Source organism: Rhineura floridana, chromosome 12, assembly GCF_030035675.1.
Source record: "Rhineura floridana isolate rRhiFlo1 chromosome 12, rRhiFlo1.hap2, whole genome shotgun sequence".
In the NCBI taxonomy this organism is placed as follows: Eukaryota; Metazoa; Chordata; class Lepidosauria; order Squamata; family Rhineuridae; genus Rhineura; species Rhineura floridana.
Genome location: NC_084491.1, coordinates 13,090,935 through 13,112,804, shown reverse-complemented (window position 1 = coordinate 13,112,804; position 21,870 = coordinate 13,090,935). Strand labels below are relative to the sequence as shown.

Genomic DNA, 21,870 nt, shown 5'->3' with positions numbered 1-21,870 from the left:
GAAGCAGCTGTGCTCTCGGTCTCACTGCAGAATCACCAGTGGCAATGTGTACACCACCAAGTGTGCATAGGAATCTCAAGGTGGGGCAGAAGAGTGTCAGGACTGCTTCCTAGCAGGACGACACGTAACTGGATGATCAGTAAAGATGACCAGACGTTATTGATCGTGCATAAGAACTAAGCTGCATCCAAAAACGGTAGAATTCTAGCTCAGAAGGAAAAATACAAGACATTCATGAAGCTCTATACAAATGAACAGTCCTTTCCAATCCTGTGCTGGGTACCTACCCAATGGCTCCTCCTCCTCAGGGCCTGGCTCAGTCCCTTCCTGTCGGCTGTAGCGGAGGCTTCGGTAACGGCACATGAACTGCGTCACCACCCTGTTCACCAGGCGCTTCACCTGCCACCAGATGAGACACCCCCCCTTCCATGAATGGCACTGGAAAAGGCCGCAAACAGATCCTCGTACCCTCAGAGCTAATCAAGAAAGTCTCAGAGTGATGCAAACCTCCAGCAAAAGCAGTGGACAAAATCACGCTGGTGCTCACCTGCTCTTTGCAGAGATGCAGCCCCAAGGTGAGAAGGATCTTTTCCATATCCCTCCTGTGCAGGTAGCCACAGGAATTCAAGTCAAAGTAAATGAAGGCTAGAAGGGCATCCAACGGCAACACAGCACTTGGGTCTAGGTCTCTGGGCTACGAAGAAAAAGACAAAGGCTGTTCAACCTGTCAAGGTGCCGCTGTTCCCTTCCACAGATCATCCCACTTGCTTTCACTATATGCCTTGAATAGCCGATTGTTAAGGACTGAACTTTCCCACGACCAAAGACAGGCATCTGCCGCATATTCACAGCAGACTCGAGACACATTTGTGAGATCAGCTTATTATAAATTGCCAATTTAGCATCAGCAACTAGGAGATATCAGATCCCAGAGTTCAGCCCCTTTACTAGAGCACTCAAGAATCCCGCTGTATATCAGATAGTCTCTGCTGCATACAGAAAGTTGGACCAGAATGAGATCCAATCAGCCATTAAGTGTCAAGAAACCTTAGGGGCAGCATGGACTGATCTAAAACTGGTAATAAGGAAGACAGGCACCTCAGGAAAGATCAAGAGTGCTCTTCCTCTCCCTTCCTGCTATGGAAAAGAAACCTGAGACAGCAAGCTCCAGGATTTTGAGGAAGAGAAATCCACCAGGATGTCTCATCCCAAACCATGGAATGCAGAGCCATGGAAAAGTCTAGCAGCTCCTATGGAATCCTGGGAGCCCAACATTCCTTTTTACAAGCCACATGTTTCTAGTCCACCCGGGTATAAAAAAGACCTCAAGGCAAAAGGGACCACTTCTGCACAATACTTAAAAATCAGGATCTTTTTATCAGGAACTCAACCCCAACCAGAGTTCCTGCTCCTCTTCCTCAATTTCCTTACCCAGATCATGGCCAAAACTTGGGATGGAAAAATTCCAAGTTCTGCCAGCCATAAAACTGTGCATTCATGGCTTAGTAAGTTCATGCAAATTTGCCTAAAATATGGATCTGGGTTAAGTAATTTTCTGTTCATAATTTTGAAACAGACTGCTGTTTCTCTCAAATGACTCAAAATTCGACAGGATCACTAAATCAGTAACTCAGTGTGTTTCCAGGGCAGCTAATATTAACCTCCACGATTCTGACATGGGACAAGACAGACCCTAATACAATTCCTAGAATTTCTAACCTACAGAGTCCAAAGTAGAGGAGGGGATGGTCACTGACCACATCGTGAAGTGAGGAGAACTCCATCTCTGATTGGTTTGATGCAACTGATCTCACTTCAGCATCTTCCAACTTGACACCTGTGGGAAAGGCAGCATGATTGGCTTCAGATGCTGACTTCTGCTAAGTGCTCACCACAAGAGACTCGAGTGTATAGCAGAGTGTCTCCCAAACAACCTCAACCGTAGATCGTCCTCTGTGGAGATACCACTGACTTGCCTGAAGCAGATAATAGGCCATGAGAAAGGAACCCTTGGACCTTAATCTTCCCTACTAGGGCTAAGGAGAGCCAATGGACATGCCTCTTTTAACTTGCATCTTCCCTACAATTAAACATGTTGGTAGGTACAGTGTCTGTAGGCAGAATCATGGCGCGCTCTCTCTCTCTCTCTCTCTCTCTCTCTCACGCACGCACGCGCACTCCCCGTTTACACCCTCAGTGCGGGTAGCTATACCCTAACTTCACACTGTAGAATTTCTACATTACCTACCAAAATCCTCCTCCTCCTCCTCCTCTCTCAGCAGCAGCAGGTCATCCTCTAAGCTCAGCTCACAGAGCTCATCTGGGGAATCCTTCAGTTCTGCTTTGGCATTCCTGCTGTCCTTCTCCTTCGCTGAACTGGCTCCGTCTTGACCTGCAGGCTTCTGCTCAGGATCCCCAGCCGCCTCCTTCTACAGGAGTGAAGAGAGCATAAACAGGACTTTGTACACTGCACCAGTTTGTTTGTTTTTTTAAAAAAAAACAATTCCAAATGCTGCAGTTTATGTAAATATACTCAATTTTCATAATTTGTACAATCTTGTTTTTGCATAATGGAAAAGGCCCATTGGAGACGCCTCCAAAAGCAGCAGCTGAGACACTGTCCATGATCACTAGGAATTTAAATTAGCCACCCCCTCTGGCTTCTGAGATTTCAACAGGTATGGTCACGAGGGCTAGATATTTGCAGCCCTGCACACCAATCCCTCCATGTATGCTTTCAAAAGCCGCTGGGTGCTCTTAGTTCCAATATGACAGCGAGACAGACCTCTATGGCCCAAGCAAATGGAGCCAGACGCATAAGATCATAAGAAGAGCCTGACTGCTGGATAAGGAAAATGGCCCATCTAATGCAAAGACACCTGAAAGCACTCGCCTGAGCTTCCTTCTGGCTATTTTCGGGTCCTCCCTCTGCCCCCAGATTCTCTTGAGGCTCTTCTTTTAGCTCATTCTCTCCCTCCTTCTCCGAGTCGGCTGCTTTCTCCTGCTCGGGGTTCTTTGCCTCCACTGGCTCGTCCTTCTCCGGCAAGGCCAGTAATGCCTTGTAGAGCTTATAGCCAAAATCTCGTTGGAGCATCTCCTGGAAGAACTCTGCCACCACTGCCACCTCAGGGGTGGAGAGAGCGAAAGAGGCAGAGCAGTGAGCAAAATACAAGGAAAGAGCTTGAGGCCTACAGAAGTACACCACAGAAATGGGCAGGTGCGTGCATGTCTGCACAAACACCTTAACGGTGAACATACCAAATATGAAAACCTTCCAAAGGGCAAGAGCTGCAATCCACCCGGCGCTGAACCTATCCCCACAAAGCCTCATCTACTTTTGGCTCTGCTCCCTCCACCTGCAAAGGCTCATCCATCCACCCACCCATCCCCACCTCCACTCCAGGAAGACATCTTCTGATGGCCCCACTGACCATTTCTGATAGGGACAACAGGAAGCTGCTCATGGGTCCATGTACCTCAGTACTGCCTACACTAACTGGCAGTGGGTCTCCAGAGTCTCAGATGGGGCACTCCCAGCCCTACCTGAACTTGGCACCCGATGCTTCACCACTTCCCCTAGCATCCTCTCCTCCCAAGCACCCCTGACACAAGCTTGTGGCTGGACCAGGAGAAGCAGCAGAAAATCCTAAACACAGAAGGCTTCCGCAGTAACTTCTGCTGGATTCTTTGAACTACCTACACCACAAGAGGCTGCTGAGCTGGTTTGACCACAAGTGTAGGACAGCTTGCTCGAGATGTGCATGCACCCTCAGAGCCTAAGAGGCAGACCTCAGTACTCAGCTGCAGGGAAGGTTACTTGGAGAGGAAGTGGCAACAGGAGTCAGGAGAAGAGAGGCAGCTCAGCATACAAGCCTCCCAAATAGAAGCCAGATCCCAAAGAAATGAAGCCTACCTCAAAGGAGAGTTTCTCCCGCTGTCGCCTGTACTCCAGCAGGGTGCAAAAAGAGATGTTGGTGCAGCTGGGCTGCCCACCCTGCAGTGCTGGCTGCAGATGGGCAACAATGGCAGGCTCCAAGGGAGGAGTTGGGGCCTCTGCTTCAGGTGCCGGGGTCTCAACAGCTGGCTCAGGGGCAGGTTTTCTGGAGTCTACTTCCTGTTCGCTGGTCTCCATCTCCTGCTCAGAGCATGATTCGGAGGTCTGTACAGTTTCCTCTTCCTGTTTAGGAGCAGAATGGATGCAACAACCCCTATCTGGGATGAAGTATGTACTCATGAGCCGAGACTAATGGCTAGTTTCAACTGGAAAGCAAAGCCAAGACCCATTCTAACTATCTACTTCAACTCCCACAAAGCAAAGGAGACTGACCCATGACTCAAGTCATAGGAACATAGGAAGCTGCCTTATACTAAGTTAGCCTATGTATTTCATACCATCTATATGGCAGCTCTCTAGGGTTTCAGGCAGGGGTCTCTTCCAGCCCCACCTGGAGATGCCAGAAATTGAATCTGGGACATTTCGCACATAAAGCAGATGCTGTAACACAGTCCTTCCTCCAAGCTGCAACCCTGGTCCTTCTGGACCAGATTGAAGGTGGATTTGGAGCTAAGATCCTTTCCCTTTTACCTGTCATGCTGTAAGCCGCTGTTCTTCAACCTAGGGTCCCCAGATGTTGTTGGATTACAACTCCCATCAACCCCAGCCAGTTTAGCCAATGGCTAAGAATGGTGGGAGTTGCAGTCCAACAACATCTGGGGGCCCAAGGTTGAACAACAGTGCTGTAGGCTACCAGGTATGTCTGGCCATTTCCTGTCCTGGCTAACTTTCTGTCCAATTCCAACCCATTCTTACCATCTTGGCTTTCTCTTCTGACGGTGGAGGAGCTTTTTCTGCTTTCTGCTTGCACAAGGCTTCCCATTCTTCAAGAGATGGCATACAGCTCCAAATATCTGGCAGGAAGACCATTGTCCGCTCCTGATGAGATGGGCTTCCCTCGCGAAGGTATCTGAACTCAGCAAACTGGAACCTGATTTTTTTTTGGGGGGGGAGAGAGGAACAAGCTAAAGAGAGAGGCAGCAAGATGCCAAAGTTTGGAGTGCAGTCCCACAAAGCACAGTTTTGCTGGAGTTGGATGAGGGCTGTATGCAGGTCTATCCCTCCCTTAGTAGTCTCAAAAGGAATACACTGGGTGCATCCCAGGCCAGTTACAGCACTCTGGGAGGTGCTTGCTTGGGCTGGACAGTCTTGGCAGAAGAGTCACTGAACTCAAAACACTCTCAGTCCTGTCCATGTATCAAGCTCAAACACCATCAGCATCAGCCTCCTGGACAGATTGCTCTAAATTCCAGGAGAAGTAGAGCAGGGATAGAGTTATTGCACCAACAAATGAGGGAAGTGTGTAAGCTTTGAGCTTCACAGAACTCAGAATTTCATCAAGACAAATGACAAGGGATGCAAGACTGCCAGGGGGAGGTGCCTCATTTCTAGAGAAGCTACTAAAAAATAACCAAAACACAGAATGATTTCTGAAAAACAGGAGTTATGTCACAACAACAAACCGGTAAGTGCAGTGAAGGATTTCTACTTTAAAGGCACGAGAGGGCCCTCAGACATTTAATTAAACCCCATCTCTGCAATGGAATTAAGCTATGCAAATTAGATAATTAGTATACACTTGTAATCTGTGTATGTGATGCTATTTGCATTTCCCCTTTTTGAAAAAAAAGAACTGACAGAATACAGATTAACAGTGGAGGGGAGGAGGAAATGGGACTCCTGGGATATTGAGTCACAGCAGACAGGGATGCAGGGACTTCTTTGCCTCTCTCTCTCTCTCTGAGCCTAATTTCAAGCTGGTGACAAGTTGGAAAAATTGGGGTGGCAGATAGAAAGGGGTGCTCCACCCACTTTAGGCACCAGGCCCCCCCGACATATTAGCCCTGAGGAAATGAGACTCGCAACCCAAAAAAGGTTCCCTGCCCTGGCTGTGTGGCTGGGCTCACTTGTTCAAATCACCTGACAATGCAAAGGAGCTTGCACACTTTCCTTGACTCCATTGCCTAGAGCAGCCTTTCCCAACCAGTGTGCCTCCAGATGTTGTTGGACCACAATTCCCATCTTCCTGACCATTGGCAATGCTGGCTGATGGGAGTTGTGGTCCCACAACATCTGGAGGCACACTAGTTTGGAAAGGCTGGCCTAGAGAGCCTCAGCAACCCTGTTACAAGAATACAGATGCGGATTTGACTTCCTCACACAAATGTTCTTCTCTTGCTTTGGGGGAAATCTTTCAAAAACGGATCTCTTTTCCCCCTCCTACATGTTGCCACAAGTTGTTAAGTTGAATTTTGAAGTGATTTCCAGATCTTTTGAGTCTCAGATATATCCGGGGAATCTGAACAATTTGCATCATAGGCTATTTTGCTCATTATGCAACAGCAGGCGTGGGTTTGGTGCTCAATGTGTACTCAAGAGGAGATAATCCCACCTTCTGGACAGGCCACTCTCTGTGTTCTGAGCATTCACACTTTGCATGTTTTAAGTTAACATACAAAACATTTTCAGCGTACACCTAAAAAAAGGAGCAGTACATAAATTTTATAAATAAATTACCTAGCAAAAAGCTCTACACCCCAACCCAGCTGGTGACATTTGCCCAAAGAATACTGGTCCACCACCCATTCCTTCCACAGAATCCAGTGATTAACCAAGAACCTAGCAGTAGCTCTCTGGTGCTTCCTGGCCTAGCACGGTTCCATAATCCTGATCTTCAGAGTCATTCATTCCACCAACTTCATCTACTGCAGTTGCCCATGGCACTGGACTTTATCCCAAAACAGGCTCAGCTTTGTTCAGCACTACAGAACAGAAGAAGCCAGTTTCTGATGAAAAAGTCCTCCAAGACTGAATTCCAAGACTGAATTCAACAGGTGGTAAAGCTTCAGAGGCCCAGAAGCTCCCATCTTCCCGCATCTGTTACTTCCCAAACAAGTCACATGTGCAGCCAGGTTTAAGCAAAATAAGATCCGTTGCCATGGTTACCCAGCACAAGGGATCTATATATAGCCATGCTGCTACCAACCAAACCAATGTGCTCCAAATACTGGCTTGTTCCCTCAGTGTTGATTGGCTGGAGGTCTGATCTTATGAAGTCTTCACTGACTCCAAAGAGCTCACGTGCAAAAGCATCTGCAGGACTTCTAGGGAACCAGCAGCACACAGCTCTTGGGTAGGATGGCATCACCAACAGGCTTTTTCCTGGAGTATCGCCCCAAGGACACTCACCCTGACAGACTGGGCAAAAGCCCTTGTGTCTGGGTAGCCTTCCTGGCGGGACCCATATCCATCCATGCCTTCTGCATATTCACCTATTCCATGCATTGGTGCTTCCTAACCACAGAGAAGTCTCTTCTCTCCTAGTGACATCTCAGAATGAGGCTGCCTTTACTCTACTGCTACAGATAAGAGGAAGCAGAAACAGCTTCTATCACCAATTACAGAATATGGCTGAGCCTTTGGTTCATGGGTTAAGTTAAAATACACACTATCTCTCATCAAATTAGCTTTACAAAGGTAGGAGGGAATGTGGAAAATAGGGCATTTTCTAGAGTTAAAATTTCAGACATTCCCATATCAGGCATGGGGAATCTACAGCCTGCAGACCAAATTAGGCCCAGAAGGGGTCCTAATTTGGCCCATGAGGCCATTGTTTCCAAACCACACCCACTTGTCCCACACTTGATGTTAGATGTTGGACAGGTAACGATGTGGCTGCAAAGCAACCATTGGGAGATTGAAGTGTGATCCCCATTGCTTCTTGGCAAACAGGGTTCACTGATGAGTCCCTGAGAAGTTGTCTGTTTGCAGGCATGGTTTGGAGTCAAACTGCACACAGACATTTTTCTTTTGTAGAAGAGACAGGTTTGCTGGTCTGCAGAGGAAAAAAGTTAGTTTGCAGACACAATTTGAATCCATGCTACACCTGCAAATGAACCAAGCAGGGCTCACTGTCAGCACTAATCAGCTGATCACTGCTGACAGCAAGCCCTTTTGACATTGTTGCCTGTTATTACAATGATGTCAGGTGACAGACATGTGGGCAGCCTGCAGGAGACTAGGATCTAGCCGGCTGAACAGAAAAGATTCTCATTAGTCCAGCTCACTGCTGCTGGGCACTTCTGAAAAATACAGAAAAATAAACTTTCAAGATCTCACCCCAACAGCCTCCCTCACATTCCAACAATGTATTTCAGAACACAACTGACGTACTTTTTTTGAACAGCATGTGCATAAAAATAAGACTCAATGTAACAGACCAACTTGCTAACATGAAACTCATTACAAAAGGCAGCCACCTAGTGGTCAAGCTAGCCAAACAACAACAGCATGCCACTGTGCTCCTGAACGATAAAACAGAGAGACAGAGTCCTGCAGCATCTTAAAGACAAACAGATTTATTGTGACATCAGTGCTCGTGGACTAGAGCCCACCATCAGATGCATAAACAGGGCTCCAGTACAAGAAAGTCAGTCTGTGAGGCGCCACATAACTTTATTTTTTGTTTAGTTTGCTGTAACACATTAACATGACTAGTGGGTATTTGAATAGCTTGCCTCAGAAATGATGATCTTGGGCTCCAGCTCACGTGCAGTTGTTCCTAGGCTCTCCCTATCCCCTACAATCTGTTCAATGCTTCATATCACAGAGACTCCTGCTGCACACTAGCATGAACTATGCATGTAAATCACAAAGAAGCCAGAGGGCCGAAAGTTACCCAATGCGACCCTCCAATACCCATCTCACCAAGTGGACCCAGAAGTCAATGGTATCAAAAGCCGCTGAGAGATCAAGTTCTTACTTGAACAGGGTCGCACTCCCCCTGTCCTGATCAGGGCGACCAAGGCTGATTCATTCCCATAACCAGGCCTGAACCCAGACTGGGATGGGTCAAGATAATCTGTTTCATCCAAGAGTACTTGCAATTGCTGCGCCACAACCCTGTCAATCACCTTCCCTAAAAAGGGGGTATTTGCAACCGGTCGGTAGTTGTCACAAACCAATGGGTCCAGGGTGGGCTTTTTCAGGAGTGGTTGGATCACCGCCTCTTTCAAGATGGCTGGAACCACTCCCTCCTTCATTGATGCGCTGACCACACCCTGGATCCACTCAGTCAGACCCCCTCGGCAAACTTTAATAAGCCAAAAAGGGCAAGGGTCGAGAGGACACGTTGCTGGCCACATCATCGCAAGCACCTTGTCCACGTCATCAGGCCACATTAACTGTTTTAAATTTCTAATGTCCAGTTTTCATGTTGGGCATTTATATCCTGCCTATATTCATTTGGTGACAAAGGAAACTTATGTAAACCCCTTAACAAATCAACAATCAATAATTAACAATAAAAAATAAAGATGGCAAGCAATAAAAATAAACATAACAGCAACATTTAAAAAGTGGGGGGAAAGGCAGAAGTCCTCAATTCCTACTTTGGTTCAGTCTTCTCCCAAAAAAGGGTCTATGACCCTCCCAGGAAACATGAAGGAGAAGGGGCAGGATTGGAGCTTGAGCTTGACAGACAAACGGTCAAGGAATACCTTATCACTTTGAACGAGTTCAAATCGGCAGGGCCCGAGAAACTGTATCCTAGAGTATTGAAGGAACTGGCTGAAGAACTCTCAGAACCAGATGACTGTTCCTATCTTCAAAAAGGAGGAACAGGGGAACTACAGACCAGCCAGCCTAACATCAATCCCTGGAAAAACTCTGGAGCAGAATATAAAGCAGTCAATCTGTAAGCACCTTGAAAACAATGCAGTGATTACTAGGAGCCAGCATGGATTTATGAAGAACAAATCCTGCCAAACTAATCTTATCTCGTTTTTTGATCGGGTAACCTCCCTTGTGGACTGTGGGAATGCTGTGGACATAATATATCTCAACTTCAGCAAAGCTTTTGACAAAGTGCCCCATAATATTCTGATTAGAAAGCTAGCTAAATGTGGGCTGGATGGAACAACTATCAGGTGGATCCACAGCTGGCTCCAGAATCGTACTCAAAGAGTGCTTATCAATGGTTCCTTCTCAAACTGGGCAGAAGTAACAAGTGGGGTACCACAGGGCTCAGTCCTGAGCCCAGTGCTCCTCAACATTTTTATTAACGACTTGGATGAGGAGGTACAGAGCATGCTTATCAAATTTGTAGATGATACAAAATTGGGGGGCACAGCTAATACCATGGAAGACAGAAAGAAAATTCAAAGGGACCTTGATAGGCTGGAGCATTGGGGTGAAAACAACAGAATGAAATTCAACAGGGATAAATGCAAAGTTCTACACTTAGGAAAAAGAAACCAAATGCACAGTTATAAGATGTGGGATACGTCGCTCAGCAATACGATATGCGAGAAGGATCTTGAAATTGTTGTTGATTACAAGCTGAATGAGCCAACAGTGTGATGTGGCTGCAAAAAAGGCAAATGCTATATTAGACTGCATTAACAGAAGTATAGTTTCCAAATCGCGTGAAGTATTAGTTCCCCCCTATTCAGTTAGGCCTCATCTTGAGTACAAGAAGGATGCGGACAAACTGGAACAGGTTCAGAGGAGGGCAACAAGGATGATCAGGGAACTGGAAGCAAAGCCCTATGAAAGAACTGGGCATGTTTAGCCTGCAGAAGAGAAGACTGATAGCACTCTTCAAGTACATGAAAAGTTATCACACAGAGGAGGGCTGGGATCTCTTCTCGATCGTCCCAGAGTGCAGGACACAGAATAATAGGCTCAAGTTGCAGGAAGCCAGATTTCGACTGAACATCAGGAAAGACTTCCTAACTATTAGAGCCATACGACAATGGAACCAATTACCTAGAGAGGTAGTGGGCTCTTCAACACTGGAGGGGCAGCTGGACAGCCAACTGTCAGGAATGCTTCAATTTGGATTCCTGCATTGAGCAGGAGGTTGGACTTGATGGCCTTATTGGCCCCTTCCAACTCTACTATTCTATAATTGTATTATACACACACACACACACACACACACAAACACTCTCTCTAAACCAGGGGAAACTCAGACATGAGAGAAGAATGTAGCCCTCAGGACTCCCCTGTAGGCCTTGCCCGCTAACAGCCATGCTCTACACCCTCCTTGAATGCTTTTTGGCCTGACTGGAATTTATCCTTGAACTGTGATAATACCTCTTGATTCCTTGACGAGGTGTGGAATGTAGCCTACTGCAGAAAAGCAAAAGTCGCATCGATTGGTTCATCCCATCTTTGCCTCTGCCCACCCACCGCCGGCTTGGAGCCCCAGTAAGGTGACCCAAAAGGGAACGCAAACCTTAGGCTGAAAAGGGTTCCCCACCCCAGCCCTAAAGAGACCCACAGTCTCCAATTCCAACAAGGAAAAAGAAGGCCCATCTCAGCAGCACAAAAGCAACACTCACCATTTAGTGCAGCCACTCAAGTCCAAACCAGTCTGTGCTTTGGTGCAACGAATGGCTGTGCGAATCAGAACCATGGGGTTTGCAGCTGGGTCAGGACCATCCAGAGATGGGGACCACTCCCCTCCAATCAGCACTGCTTCATCCACTTTCTTTCCCAGCAAGAACTAAGGAAAGAGAAATGGTGAGTACACAAACTAGTCAGCTCCACACCCAGATCTTGGAAGGGGGTTGAAGCTCAGGTCAAAGCCTTAATTGCCTTAAACTCCTGCACTTTGTAAGCATGTGTCAATGCTGCCCGTGGCCCCCAATCAGACCTGATCAGCACATCTCTTTCCCAACAGAAAACTGGGAGACCAGTAATCAAACCTAATGCTAGACCAGCCACAACCTGTCCAATCCAAAATTCAACGAGCCACAAGCAGGGGAGAGGAAGGGCATAATCAAAAAGGGCTTGCAGAGTAAACAACTCCAAAAGGAAAGGCAGTGTGGGTCAGCAAACGGTGTGCTGGGCAGAAGATCTGAATTTGCATTTCTGCTTGACTATGAACTCAGAGTAGCTGTAGACATGCCACTGTCAGCCTCCGCTTTCAAGCTATAAAAGGGGAATAGCAGCAGCCGATCTAGCTTGGTGCAGGGCAAATTAAATAAGAGATGTAAGACACTTTGCACATTATGCTACTAAAAAATCTTAAGTATGTTCTTATGTTCCTATAAAAGGCAACCAACCTCTCACAACAGTTTGTAGTCCACCTAACCTGTGGGTAAGGTTGTTGCTGACTCCAAATATATGCTTCCAAAAATAAGTTTTTAATGTGCAACACCTATATCATCCAATGTCTCTAGATGTGGGAACTCCTGGTACCACTGATGAAAGGGGGGAAATCAAAACCCTTTCATGTGAGAGGAAAGCCATTCTATATCCCACTGGAACAGAAATCACAATATACTGTTCATAAGTATTGAAAATGGAAATGGACTGCCTTCCAGTCACTTACAGTCACCCTATGAATAGGGTTTTCATGGTAAGAGGTGGTTTACCATTGCCTTCCTCTGAGGTTGAGAGACAGTGATTGGCCCAAGGTCACCCAGTGAGCTTCATGGCTGTGTGGGGATTCGAACCCTGGTCTCCCAGGTCGTAGTCCAACATTCTAACCACTACGCCACACTAGCTCTCATTCATAAGTATTAAATCAATCTAAATATATTGTTTTAAACCACAGGTCACCATAATATGGAAGGTGTCCATGAGTTTTTTCTCCCCAATCGCTCTTCCAGTCTCCAGCCTAATCCCATACAAGTCTAACTCCAGCTTATTATCTTAGCTCTTCTCATGTCTTGGAACTCCTCCCAGTGATTCAAGTACCCTGGTCCTCCCTACTTCTTGCACAAGGTCAAGTCTAGCATTCCTCTGCATTGCCCTCTCTTGAACCAGAGGATTCTCACCTTAATTTGCTTTGTTGGGTGGTTAGGACTCTCCCGCTGGTCACTGGGATCTTCAATATATAGCAAACAATTGCGATAAAATTCTTCAATGCCCGGAGACGAGAGCAGCAAAACCTACATTGGTGAGAGGCCACAACTTAGTGACAAGGAAAAAGCATGGCATGCAGGATGTCCCACGTTCAGTCACTGGCATCTCAAATAGGGAATATCTCTGTCCAGGGACTTGGACAGCTTAATACAGAGTATAATACAGCTTCACAGGTATGGGAGTGACCTCTCCCCATCCTCCACCCCCAATGCACGCAGGATATTGCACTGTTCATACTGAAAAGGGAATTAGCAAAACAGTGCACAAGGGCAGTATATTTAAAATATTCATAATGTTACATTCCCCAATACTGGTTTTTATCTGTTGTTGCCTTGTATTATTTAGATGATTAAAAAAAAAAATCTAAGCCACCTTGGAACACTTTAATAGAAATTTATTTATTTTATTTATTTATTTAATTACATTTCTAGACCGCCCTATAGCAGAAAGCTCTCAGGGCGGTGTACAACAAATAAAATCACAATTAAAATATCAGCAAGTGTGAAAAATATAACATGATAAAAATCCGAAATAGAATTGCCATTGAGTTTATAAATTAAAATCCATATTACGTTTAAAATTAAATTTAAAATGTTTAAAAAGAAAGATGGGATATAAACCTCTTAGAAAGATGGATACATAGAATACAGAGAAAGTGGTAGGAGAGGAAGGGCCCATATCTTCCCCTAAATTCAATCACAGAGCACAGCTCTACAGATCCTGTCTACAGAATTATGTCTGGAAGAGGATACAAACTGAAGGGTAGGTGAAGCAAGTTTTGTGTTGACATCTGATGGGTTCCATGTGCCTGTGACCTCCAACAGACACACATGCAGAATTTGATATACGACAGAAAAGTCATCATCCTGATAGTCTCTCTAAGCTTTCCTTCTTTAAAACACCAGCAGAGAAAGAAAAGTTCTGTTGTTTAAGTGTGAATGCATGAGAGCACTGCCTTCTGAAATGGCACAATCCCAAGGAAGGTTAAGCAGGGAATACGATAGTACACATAGCTTTGAGTTCGTGCCTCTAAAAGGCTGGTGGAAACAGACAGATGTGCAAAGACAGGCAAGCGTGCAAAGATGGGCAAAGTCTGCTTCTATTTATCCCTTAAGGGGACACCTTCCCCAAATGAATCTCATGAAATGAGACCCTTAGCTTATGAGGTTAAGAAAGAGAAACGGGGCCTTTTTGGTGGTTGCAACCTCATTACAGTGATATATGGTGGAGAAAATTTTCCACTGCTATATTTTTCCTGGGGGGAAAGCTCATTTTGAAAAAAATGCATTGGATACAATGCCAGTCAAACTGAGCTGTTTCACGATTGTAATTAGAATTTTTTCAAGTGACTTTCTCTTGCAAGCATACATGCTTATTTAATATAAGCATACAGCTCTCTTGGCACACTTAAATTCAAATACTCAGTGACTTCCTTCCCCCCCCCCATTAAATTTACATAAAGGAAAATACATGCTATTGAATCATCATGTCTTACAATATTTACCAGTATTCCAATAAAAATAAATTTCAAAGAAACCTTTGAAATTGTTTGAATATGTCATTTTAAAACCCATTTTATTTTTCCCCTTAATCAAATACTGAAGTTCAAAGAGCTCTGCCTATTAGATATAACTTTTCAGAGCTCATCTATTTGAAGCACAAGAAAATTCAATGATTTCAGCACAAAAAAATATCACTAATCTCACTGGCCCTAGGAAGCCAACACTGTAAAACTCCATCATGGTAAAAATGTTTCTCTCTCACCAAGCTTTTAGCAGATGATTAGGCACTCTTGTACTGCTTTTGGGTTTTAACTAATGCTCTCTGGTTTTAGGTTAAAGTTGGTTTAAACTGATTGATTGATTGTTTTTATGATGCCATAAGTTTCTTTGGAGAAAGGCATTACTTAATAATAATATTGCTATTACTATTATTATCCAGCATTACCCATATTGTAGAAGTTGAGAGTTTTTTGGTAACAGAACTGATACAATGGAAATGACTCCTTTGACAACTCTCCAATTCCATTTAGTTTTGGCACCAGCCATGTATGGGCAAAGAGGAAGTCAGTTAATCCCAGGACACCCAGCCAACCTCAGATGAATCTGTGAAGTGGTGTGTTCAACATAGATAACATGCCCAAGGCAGCACTGGGCTTTAGCTATATCTGTAAAGGGAAAGCAGACTGATGCCTAGACTGGACTCCCACTAGCGTGATGGGATGAAGCATTAGTAACAGAGGAGGTGAAGCTGAACAGGTTAGTAAATAAGAGGTGTGGCCTGATAGCTATTGGCTTAAGGGCGTGGCCTGAGAACTGCTGAGAGCAACAAGCAGCACCTGTGTGTGCTGGGACTCTCATTCTGCTTCTTGACTCCTAACAGAGCGGAGCAGAGCAGAGGGAGCTGTCTCAGTTGATCTACAGGTGAGGACATATAAGCAAGCCAGCTTTCAGAGAGCGAGCAAACAGGCAGGAGCGAACAGCAGTTTGACAAAGGAGTTCGACAGGGAAGGTCAAAGGGGAGGTCCATAAAAAAACCCCAAACAAATTACTAATTCTCCTTGTACAGCACACTGCATACTAGTGGGACTCTCAAGTTTACCCTGAAGCACAGGACACTCCAAAACAAGTAGTTAGAAAGAAACAAAAGGTAGAAGAGAGTATGAACGGGAAGGATACTCCAGTGGTTGTGACCTGCAAGGTGTGTGCCATGTTTGTTTTCTTGCCTGAGAACAACATGGCATACACCTGCAACAAGTGCAAGCTCATGGCACTGTTGGAAGAAAAAGTGAGAGGCCTGGAACGGCGGGTGGCCACACTGAGGACTATAAGAGAAGATGAAGAGTTCTTAGAAAGAACGCTGGAACAGCAGCAGCAAAGAGAAGTGGAGGTGGAAGAGCAACAGCATGAGGTAGCAGAAGAGGAGACTGCTTTGGAAAGGAACAATGAAGTGGAGGAAACTCCGTGGGAAAGGGTGACAGTTAGGAGCAGAAGAGCTAGAAGACACCCTTCACCAGTGGAACTATGGAACCGCTTTCAACCACTTGAGGATGAGACTGGAGGACAGCCTGTGGTGGAAGAATTGCAGGAGACCCCGTGCGACAACGAGCAAGAGGCTGAAGCTCAATCAAGCAGGGACAATGAAACCACGCCCCACAACAAGAAGAGAAGAGTACTAGTAGTGGGAGACTCCCTACTGCGTGGGATCGAAACTCAAGTATGCCGAGAAGATCCGTGGACTCGCCAGGTATGCTGTCTACCAGGAGGACGGATTAGAAATGTGACAGAAGGGTTGCCATCACTCATCAGTCCCACCGACAGGTATCCCTTTCTCCTCACAAATGAGACTGTCAAACGGAGCTATGAAGAAATCACATCAGACTTTGAAGCTCTGGGAAGGAAACTCAAGGACTTTGGGCCCAGATAGTTTTTTCATCCATCCTTCCAGTACTTAGGAGTAGAAAGGGAAAGAAAAATACTCCGTGTGAATGAATGGCTATGAAGGTGGTGCACCCATGAGAGATTTGGATTCTGGGACCATGGGCTATGGTTCCTGGAAGATGGACTGCTGGCAAGTGATGGGTTGCATCTCACAAGGACTGGGAAGAATGTGTTTGGCCACAGCATGGAGAATTTCATCAGGAGGGCTTTAAACTGAATCCTAAAGGGGAGGGAGACGTAAACTTGGTGGGAACGACTGATGAACGCTTATGCACAGTAGCAAAGAGATTAGCTCTAATAGGGCCCAGTAACAGCCCTCAGAAAAATGTAGTAAGGAAGCCAAGCCATAAATCACATGGTCTTTGATGTCTGTATACTAATGCGTAGAGCATGGGAAACAAGTAGGACGAACTTGAACTCTTAATACAGGTGGGCAATTACGACTTGATAGGTATAACTGAAACTTGGTGGGATGACTCCCATGACTGGAATACAGCAACTGAAGGATACAACTTGTTCAAGAAGAACACAAGGAATATAAAGGGAGGTGGAGTTCCGCTATGTCCCTGCACAGAAATACAGGAAGATGAGCTTGGTAGCTCCACCAAATTAATGGGGCAAGTAACAAAGGAATGTGGTGCTTGGAGTCTACTACTGGTGTAGTAGTAATGGGAATTCCAATTATCCCGATATCTATGATGACCTATGTCGGGAGAGAGACAGGGGGAGTGTAACTCTGTTGATTCTCCTTGATGTCTCAGCGGCTTTTGATACCATCGACCATGGTATCCTTCTGGGGAGACTCACGGAGTTGGGAGTTGGAGGTACTGCGTGGCAGTGGCTCTGCTCCTACTTGGTGGGCCGCCTCCAGAAGGTAGGGCTTGGGGAGCACTGCTCGATACCCTGGACTCTCCCTTGTGGAGTCCCACAGGAATCGGTTCTGTCCCCCATGCTTTTTAATATCTACATGAAGCCGCTGGGCGCGGTCATCAGGAGTTTTGGAGTGCGTTGTCACCAGTATGCTGATGACACGCAACTCTATTTCTCCTTTTCATCTTCCTCAGGAGAGGCTGTTGATGTGCTGAACCGTTGCCTGGCCGCGATAACGGACTGGATGAGAGCTAACAAACTGAGGCTCAATCCTGACAAGACTGAGACGCTGTTGGTGAGTGCCTTCTTGGCCCAGATGGTAGATGTTCAACCTGTTCTGGATGGGGTTACACTCCTCTTGAAGGAACAGGTTCGTAGCTTGGGGGTTTTGTTTGATCCATTCCTGTCTCTTGAGGCTCAGGTAGCCTCGGTGGCACGGAATGCGTTCTACCACCTTCGGTTGGTAGCCCAGCTACGTCCCTATCTGGACAGCGACGACCTCGCCTCAGTTGTGCATGCTCTGGTAACCTCTAGATTGGACTATTGCAATGCACTCTACATGTGGCTGCCTTTGAAAACAGTTCGGAAACTACAGCTAGTGCAAAACGCAGCAGCCAGACTGTTGACTAGGACCAGACGGTCCACACATACAACACCTGTTCTGGCGCGTTTGCACTGGTTACCTATCGGTTTCCGGGCCAAATTCAAAGTGCTAGTTTTGACTTATAAACCCTTACATGGTGCGGGACCACAATACCTAGCGGAACACCTCTCCCGATATGAACCTACCTGTTCACTACGTTCAACATCAAAGGCCCTCCTCCGAGTTCCGACTCACAGAAAGACTCGGAGGGTTGTAACGAGATCTAGGGCCTTTTCAGTGGTGGCCCCCGAACTATGGAATAGTCTCCCCGACGAGGTTCACCTGGCGCCTACACTTCTATCTTTTCGGTGCCAGGTTAAACCCTTTTTATTTTCCCAGGCTTTTTAAATATCTTAAATTTTTGTTGTTACATAGACCAGGCTGTTAATTGTTTAACACATATGCTTAGTGTTACTATTGTCATTTTAATGTATTTTTATTGCATCGTATTTATGCTATGCTGTGCACCGCCCAGAGAGCCTCTGGCTTCAGGTGGTATAAAAAATTGAATAAAATAAATAAATAAATAAAATATTAGGAGACAAATTCTGCCAAACACGGCCCCTCCAAGAAATTTCTGACTTGTGTTGCAGATAACTTCCTCCTACAGAAAGTGGAGGAAGCAACCAGAGGATCAGCTATCATGGACTTCATTCTAACCAACAGAGATGATTTGGTGGATGAAGTGGCAGTTACGGGAACTCTGGGGGAAAGTGACCACACCATACTTGAATTCTTGATTTTAACAGAAGCAAAAGCTGAGAGTAGCCATACGCACACCCTGGACTTCAGGGAAGCTGATTTTAATGAACTCAGAACAATTGTAAGTACGGTTCCATGGCAAGCCACCCTAATGAGAAAAGGAGTCCAAGATGGGTGGGAGTTTCTAAAAAAGGAAATTCTAAAAGCACAATGGCAAGCAATTCCAACAAGGAAAAAAAGGGGGAAAACAGCAGAAGAAGCCAATGTGGCTTCACAAAAAGCTTAGAGGTGACCTGAAAACAAAAAAGGACACATACAGGAGGTGGAAAGAAGGCAGCGGCCACAAAGGAAGAGTACAGGCAGGTATCACGGAATTCCTGGGATGGTGTCAGGAAGGCTAAAGCTGAGAATGAGCTGAGGCTCATTTCTGTTAAAAGCAATAAAAAAACTTTCTTCAGCAGTAAAAGACAGAGAAAAGAAATGGTGGCACAGCTACTCAATGAGGATGGCAAAATGACAAAGAAAAGGCAAAGTGCCCAGTCTTCTCCCAAAAAAGGGCCTATGACCCTCCCGGGAATCATGAAGTGCAAGGGTCACGATTTGACCTTGAGATTGATAGACAAATGGTCAAGGAATACCTAATCACTTTGAATGAGTTCAAATTGGCAGGGCCTGATAAACTGCATCCTAGAGTATTGAAGGAACTGGCTGAAGAACTCTCAGAACTGCTCTCTATTATCTTTGCAAAATCATGGAGGACTGGTGAAGTACCGGATGACTGGAGGAGAGCTAATGTTGTCCCAATCTTCAAAAAGGGCAAGAAGGAGGAACCGGGGAACTACAGACCAGTCAGCCTAACATCAATCCCTGGAAAAACTCTGGAGCAGATTATAAAGCAGTCAATCTGTAAGCACCTTGAAAACAATGCAGTGATTACTAGGAGCCAACATGGATTTATGAAGAACAAATCGTGCCAAACTAATTTTATCTCATTTTTTGATCGGGTAACCTCCCTTGTAGACTGTGGGAATGCTGTGGACATAATATATCTTGATTTCAGCAAAGCTTTTGACAAAGTGCCCCATGATATTCTGATTAGCAAGATAGCTAAATGTGGGCTGGATGAAACAACTATCAGATGGATCCACAGTTGGCTCCAGAATCATACTCAAAGAGTGCTTATCAATGGTTCCTTCTCAAACTGGGCAGAAGTAACAAGTGGGGTACCACAGGGCTTGGTCCTGGGCCCAGTGCTCTAACATTTTTATTAACAACTTGGATAAGGAGGTACAAAGCACGCTTATCATATTTGCAGATGATACAAAGTTGAGGGGCATAGCTAATACCATGGAAGACAGAAAGAAAATTCAAAGGAACCTTGATAGGCTGGAGCATTGCGCTGAAAACAACAGATTGACATTCAACAGGGATAAATGCAAAGTTCTACACTTAGGAAAAAGAAACCAAATGCACAGTTATAATATGGGGGATACTTGACTCAGCAGTACGACATGTGAGAAGGATCTTGGAATTGTCGTTGATCACAAGCTGAATATGAGCCAACAGTGTGATGTGGCTGCAAAAAAGGCAAATGCTATATTAGGCTGCATTTACAGAAGTATAGTTTCCAAATCGCGTGAAGTACTAGTTCCCCTCTATTCCGCACTGGTTAGTCCTCATCTTGAATACTGCATCCAGTTCTGGCCTCCACACTTCAAGAAGGATGCAGACAAACTGGAACAGATTCAGAGGAGGGCAACAGAGATGATCAGGGGACTGGAAAACAAGCCCTATGAGGAGAGACTGAAAGAACTGGGCATGTTTAGCCTGCAGAAGAGAAGACTGAGGGGAGATATGATAGCACTCTTCAAGTACACGAAAGGTTGTCACATAGAGGAGGGCTGGGATCTCTTCTCGATCATCCCAGAGTGCAGGACACGGAATAATGGGCTCAAGTTGCAAGAAGCCAGATTTCCACTGGACATCAGGAAAAACTTCCTAACTGTTAGAGCCATACGCCAATGGAACCAATTACCTAGAGAGGTAGTGGGCTCTCCAACACTGGAGGCATTCAAGAGGCAGCTGGACAGCCATCTGTCAGGAATGCTTTGATTTGGATTCCTGCATTGAGCAGGGGGTTGGATTCGATGGCCTTGTAGGCCCCTTCCAACTCTACTGTTCTGATTCTAAGCTTGACTTTCAGCTTGCCTCAAGTTCATTTGTACCAGCTGGTTTTTATCTTCTGCACCTGCCAGTGGTTGGTTCAGACCCCATTTTTTTGCATTAACAGGCTAGCCACCAAATTTTCACCTTGGCACTGTATGCAGGATTGATGTCTTCTGGTTGGGTATCCTGCATGGTGTCCTCATCAACCTGAGGCACCTCTTCAGCAGGATTGGCCACCTGGATACGGCTGGGGTGCCGAAGGGTCAGTGGCTGAGTGAGCGGGAAGGTGTCCAACCAACACAGACGCACATCATAGAACTCCTTGGGCAGCTGGATACTGCAGTAACGCCTCAAGATTTCCATGGCATCGCAGAAGGGACTGGGGAAAACACAGACAAATGCCATCACTACCACCCCCCAAAAAATCAGAATTTGCAAGAATAAACCAACCAAATTACACAAAATGCTGCTAGTTCATGGTGAATCTAAGGCTCTGGCCAACATGTCTAGTGTCCCTTGATTCTGATCAGGGAGAAGACCAGGTTTGCCCATTAATGCAGGTGCAAAGCAAAAACATTTCAAACCAACACTGACTCACCATACCCAATGCTAATTATTCTCTATCTAAAGCAAACAGTGCTGTTGCATTTGCTAAGCATTTGCCCAATAGCACAGCCAGACTGCCTTTTACAAAGAGCCAGAGCTGGCTGACTACTTATTTACATGCCCTAACGCAATCAAGCCTAAGAGCCCATAATTGAAATGAGCGCATATTTATTTTATTTTATTTATTTATTTATTAAATTTATTAGTCGCCCATCTGGCTGGCTGTCCGTCCAGCCACTCTGGGCAATGTACAAAATAAAAACATACAAATACATTAAAACATTAAAAATCTCAACAATAATAATAAAATCTAACCCACCCCAAAAGCCTGCCTGAACAGCCAGGTCTTCAAGGCCCGGCAGAAGCTCATCATAGCGGGGGCGTGACGGAGACTGTTTGGGAGGGAATTCCACAGAGTGGGAGCCACAATAGAAAAAGCCCTCTCCCTAGTCCTCACCAGTCTAGCTGTTTTAACTGGTGGGATAGAGAGAAGGCCTTTTGAGGCTGATCTT

The 21,870-nt window shown here is 45.6% G+C and overlaps 1 protein-coding gene across 5 annotated transcripts in view; it reads right to left on the bottom strand.

Annotated features, from left to right (window-relative positions):
- CCAR2 (cell cycle and apoptosis regulator 2) overlaps window positions 1-21,870 on the bottom strand; it is a 42,055-nt gene that overhangs the window by 5,408 nt on the left and 14,777 nt on the right. For 4 of the 5 annotated variants that reach the window (XM_061593404.1, XM_061593406.1, XM_061593405.1 and 1 more), the window contains 10 exons: window positions 20,897-21,131; window positions 12,844-12,957; window positions 11,401-11,564; window positions 4,811-4,985; window positions 3,914-4,177; window positions 2,894-3,124; window positions 2,249-2,429; window positions 1,758-1,837; window positions 548-694; window positions 288-399 (listed from right to left, as the gene is read on the bottom strand). In XM_061593404.1, coding sequence (XP_061449388.1) covers window positions 288-399; window positions 548-694; window positions 1,758-1,837; window positions 2,249-2,429; window positions 2,894-3,124; window positions 3,914-4,177; window positions 4,811-4,985; window positions 11,401-11,564; window positions 12,844-12,957; window positions 20,897-21,131 — 1,703 coding nt within the window. The remainder of the gene's footprint in view (window positions 1-287; window positions 400-547; window positions 695-1,757; window positions 1,838-2,248; window positions 2,430-2,893; window positions 3,125-3,913; window positions 4,178-4,810; window positions 4,986-11,400; window positions 11,565-12,843; window positions 12,958-20,896; window positions 21,132-21,870) is intronic. The other variant, XM_061593409.1, reaches the window with a different exon arrangement.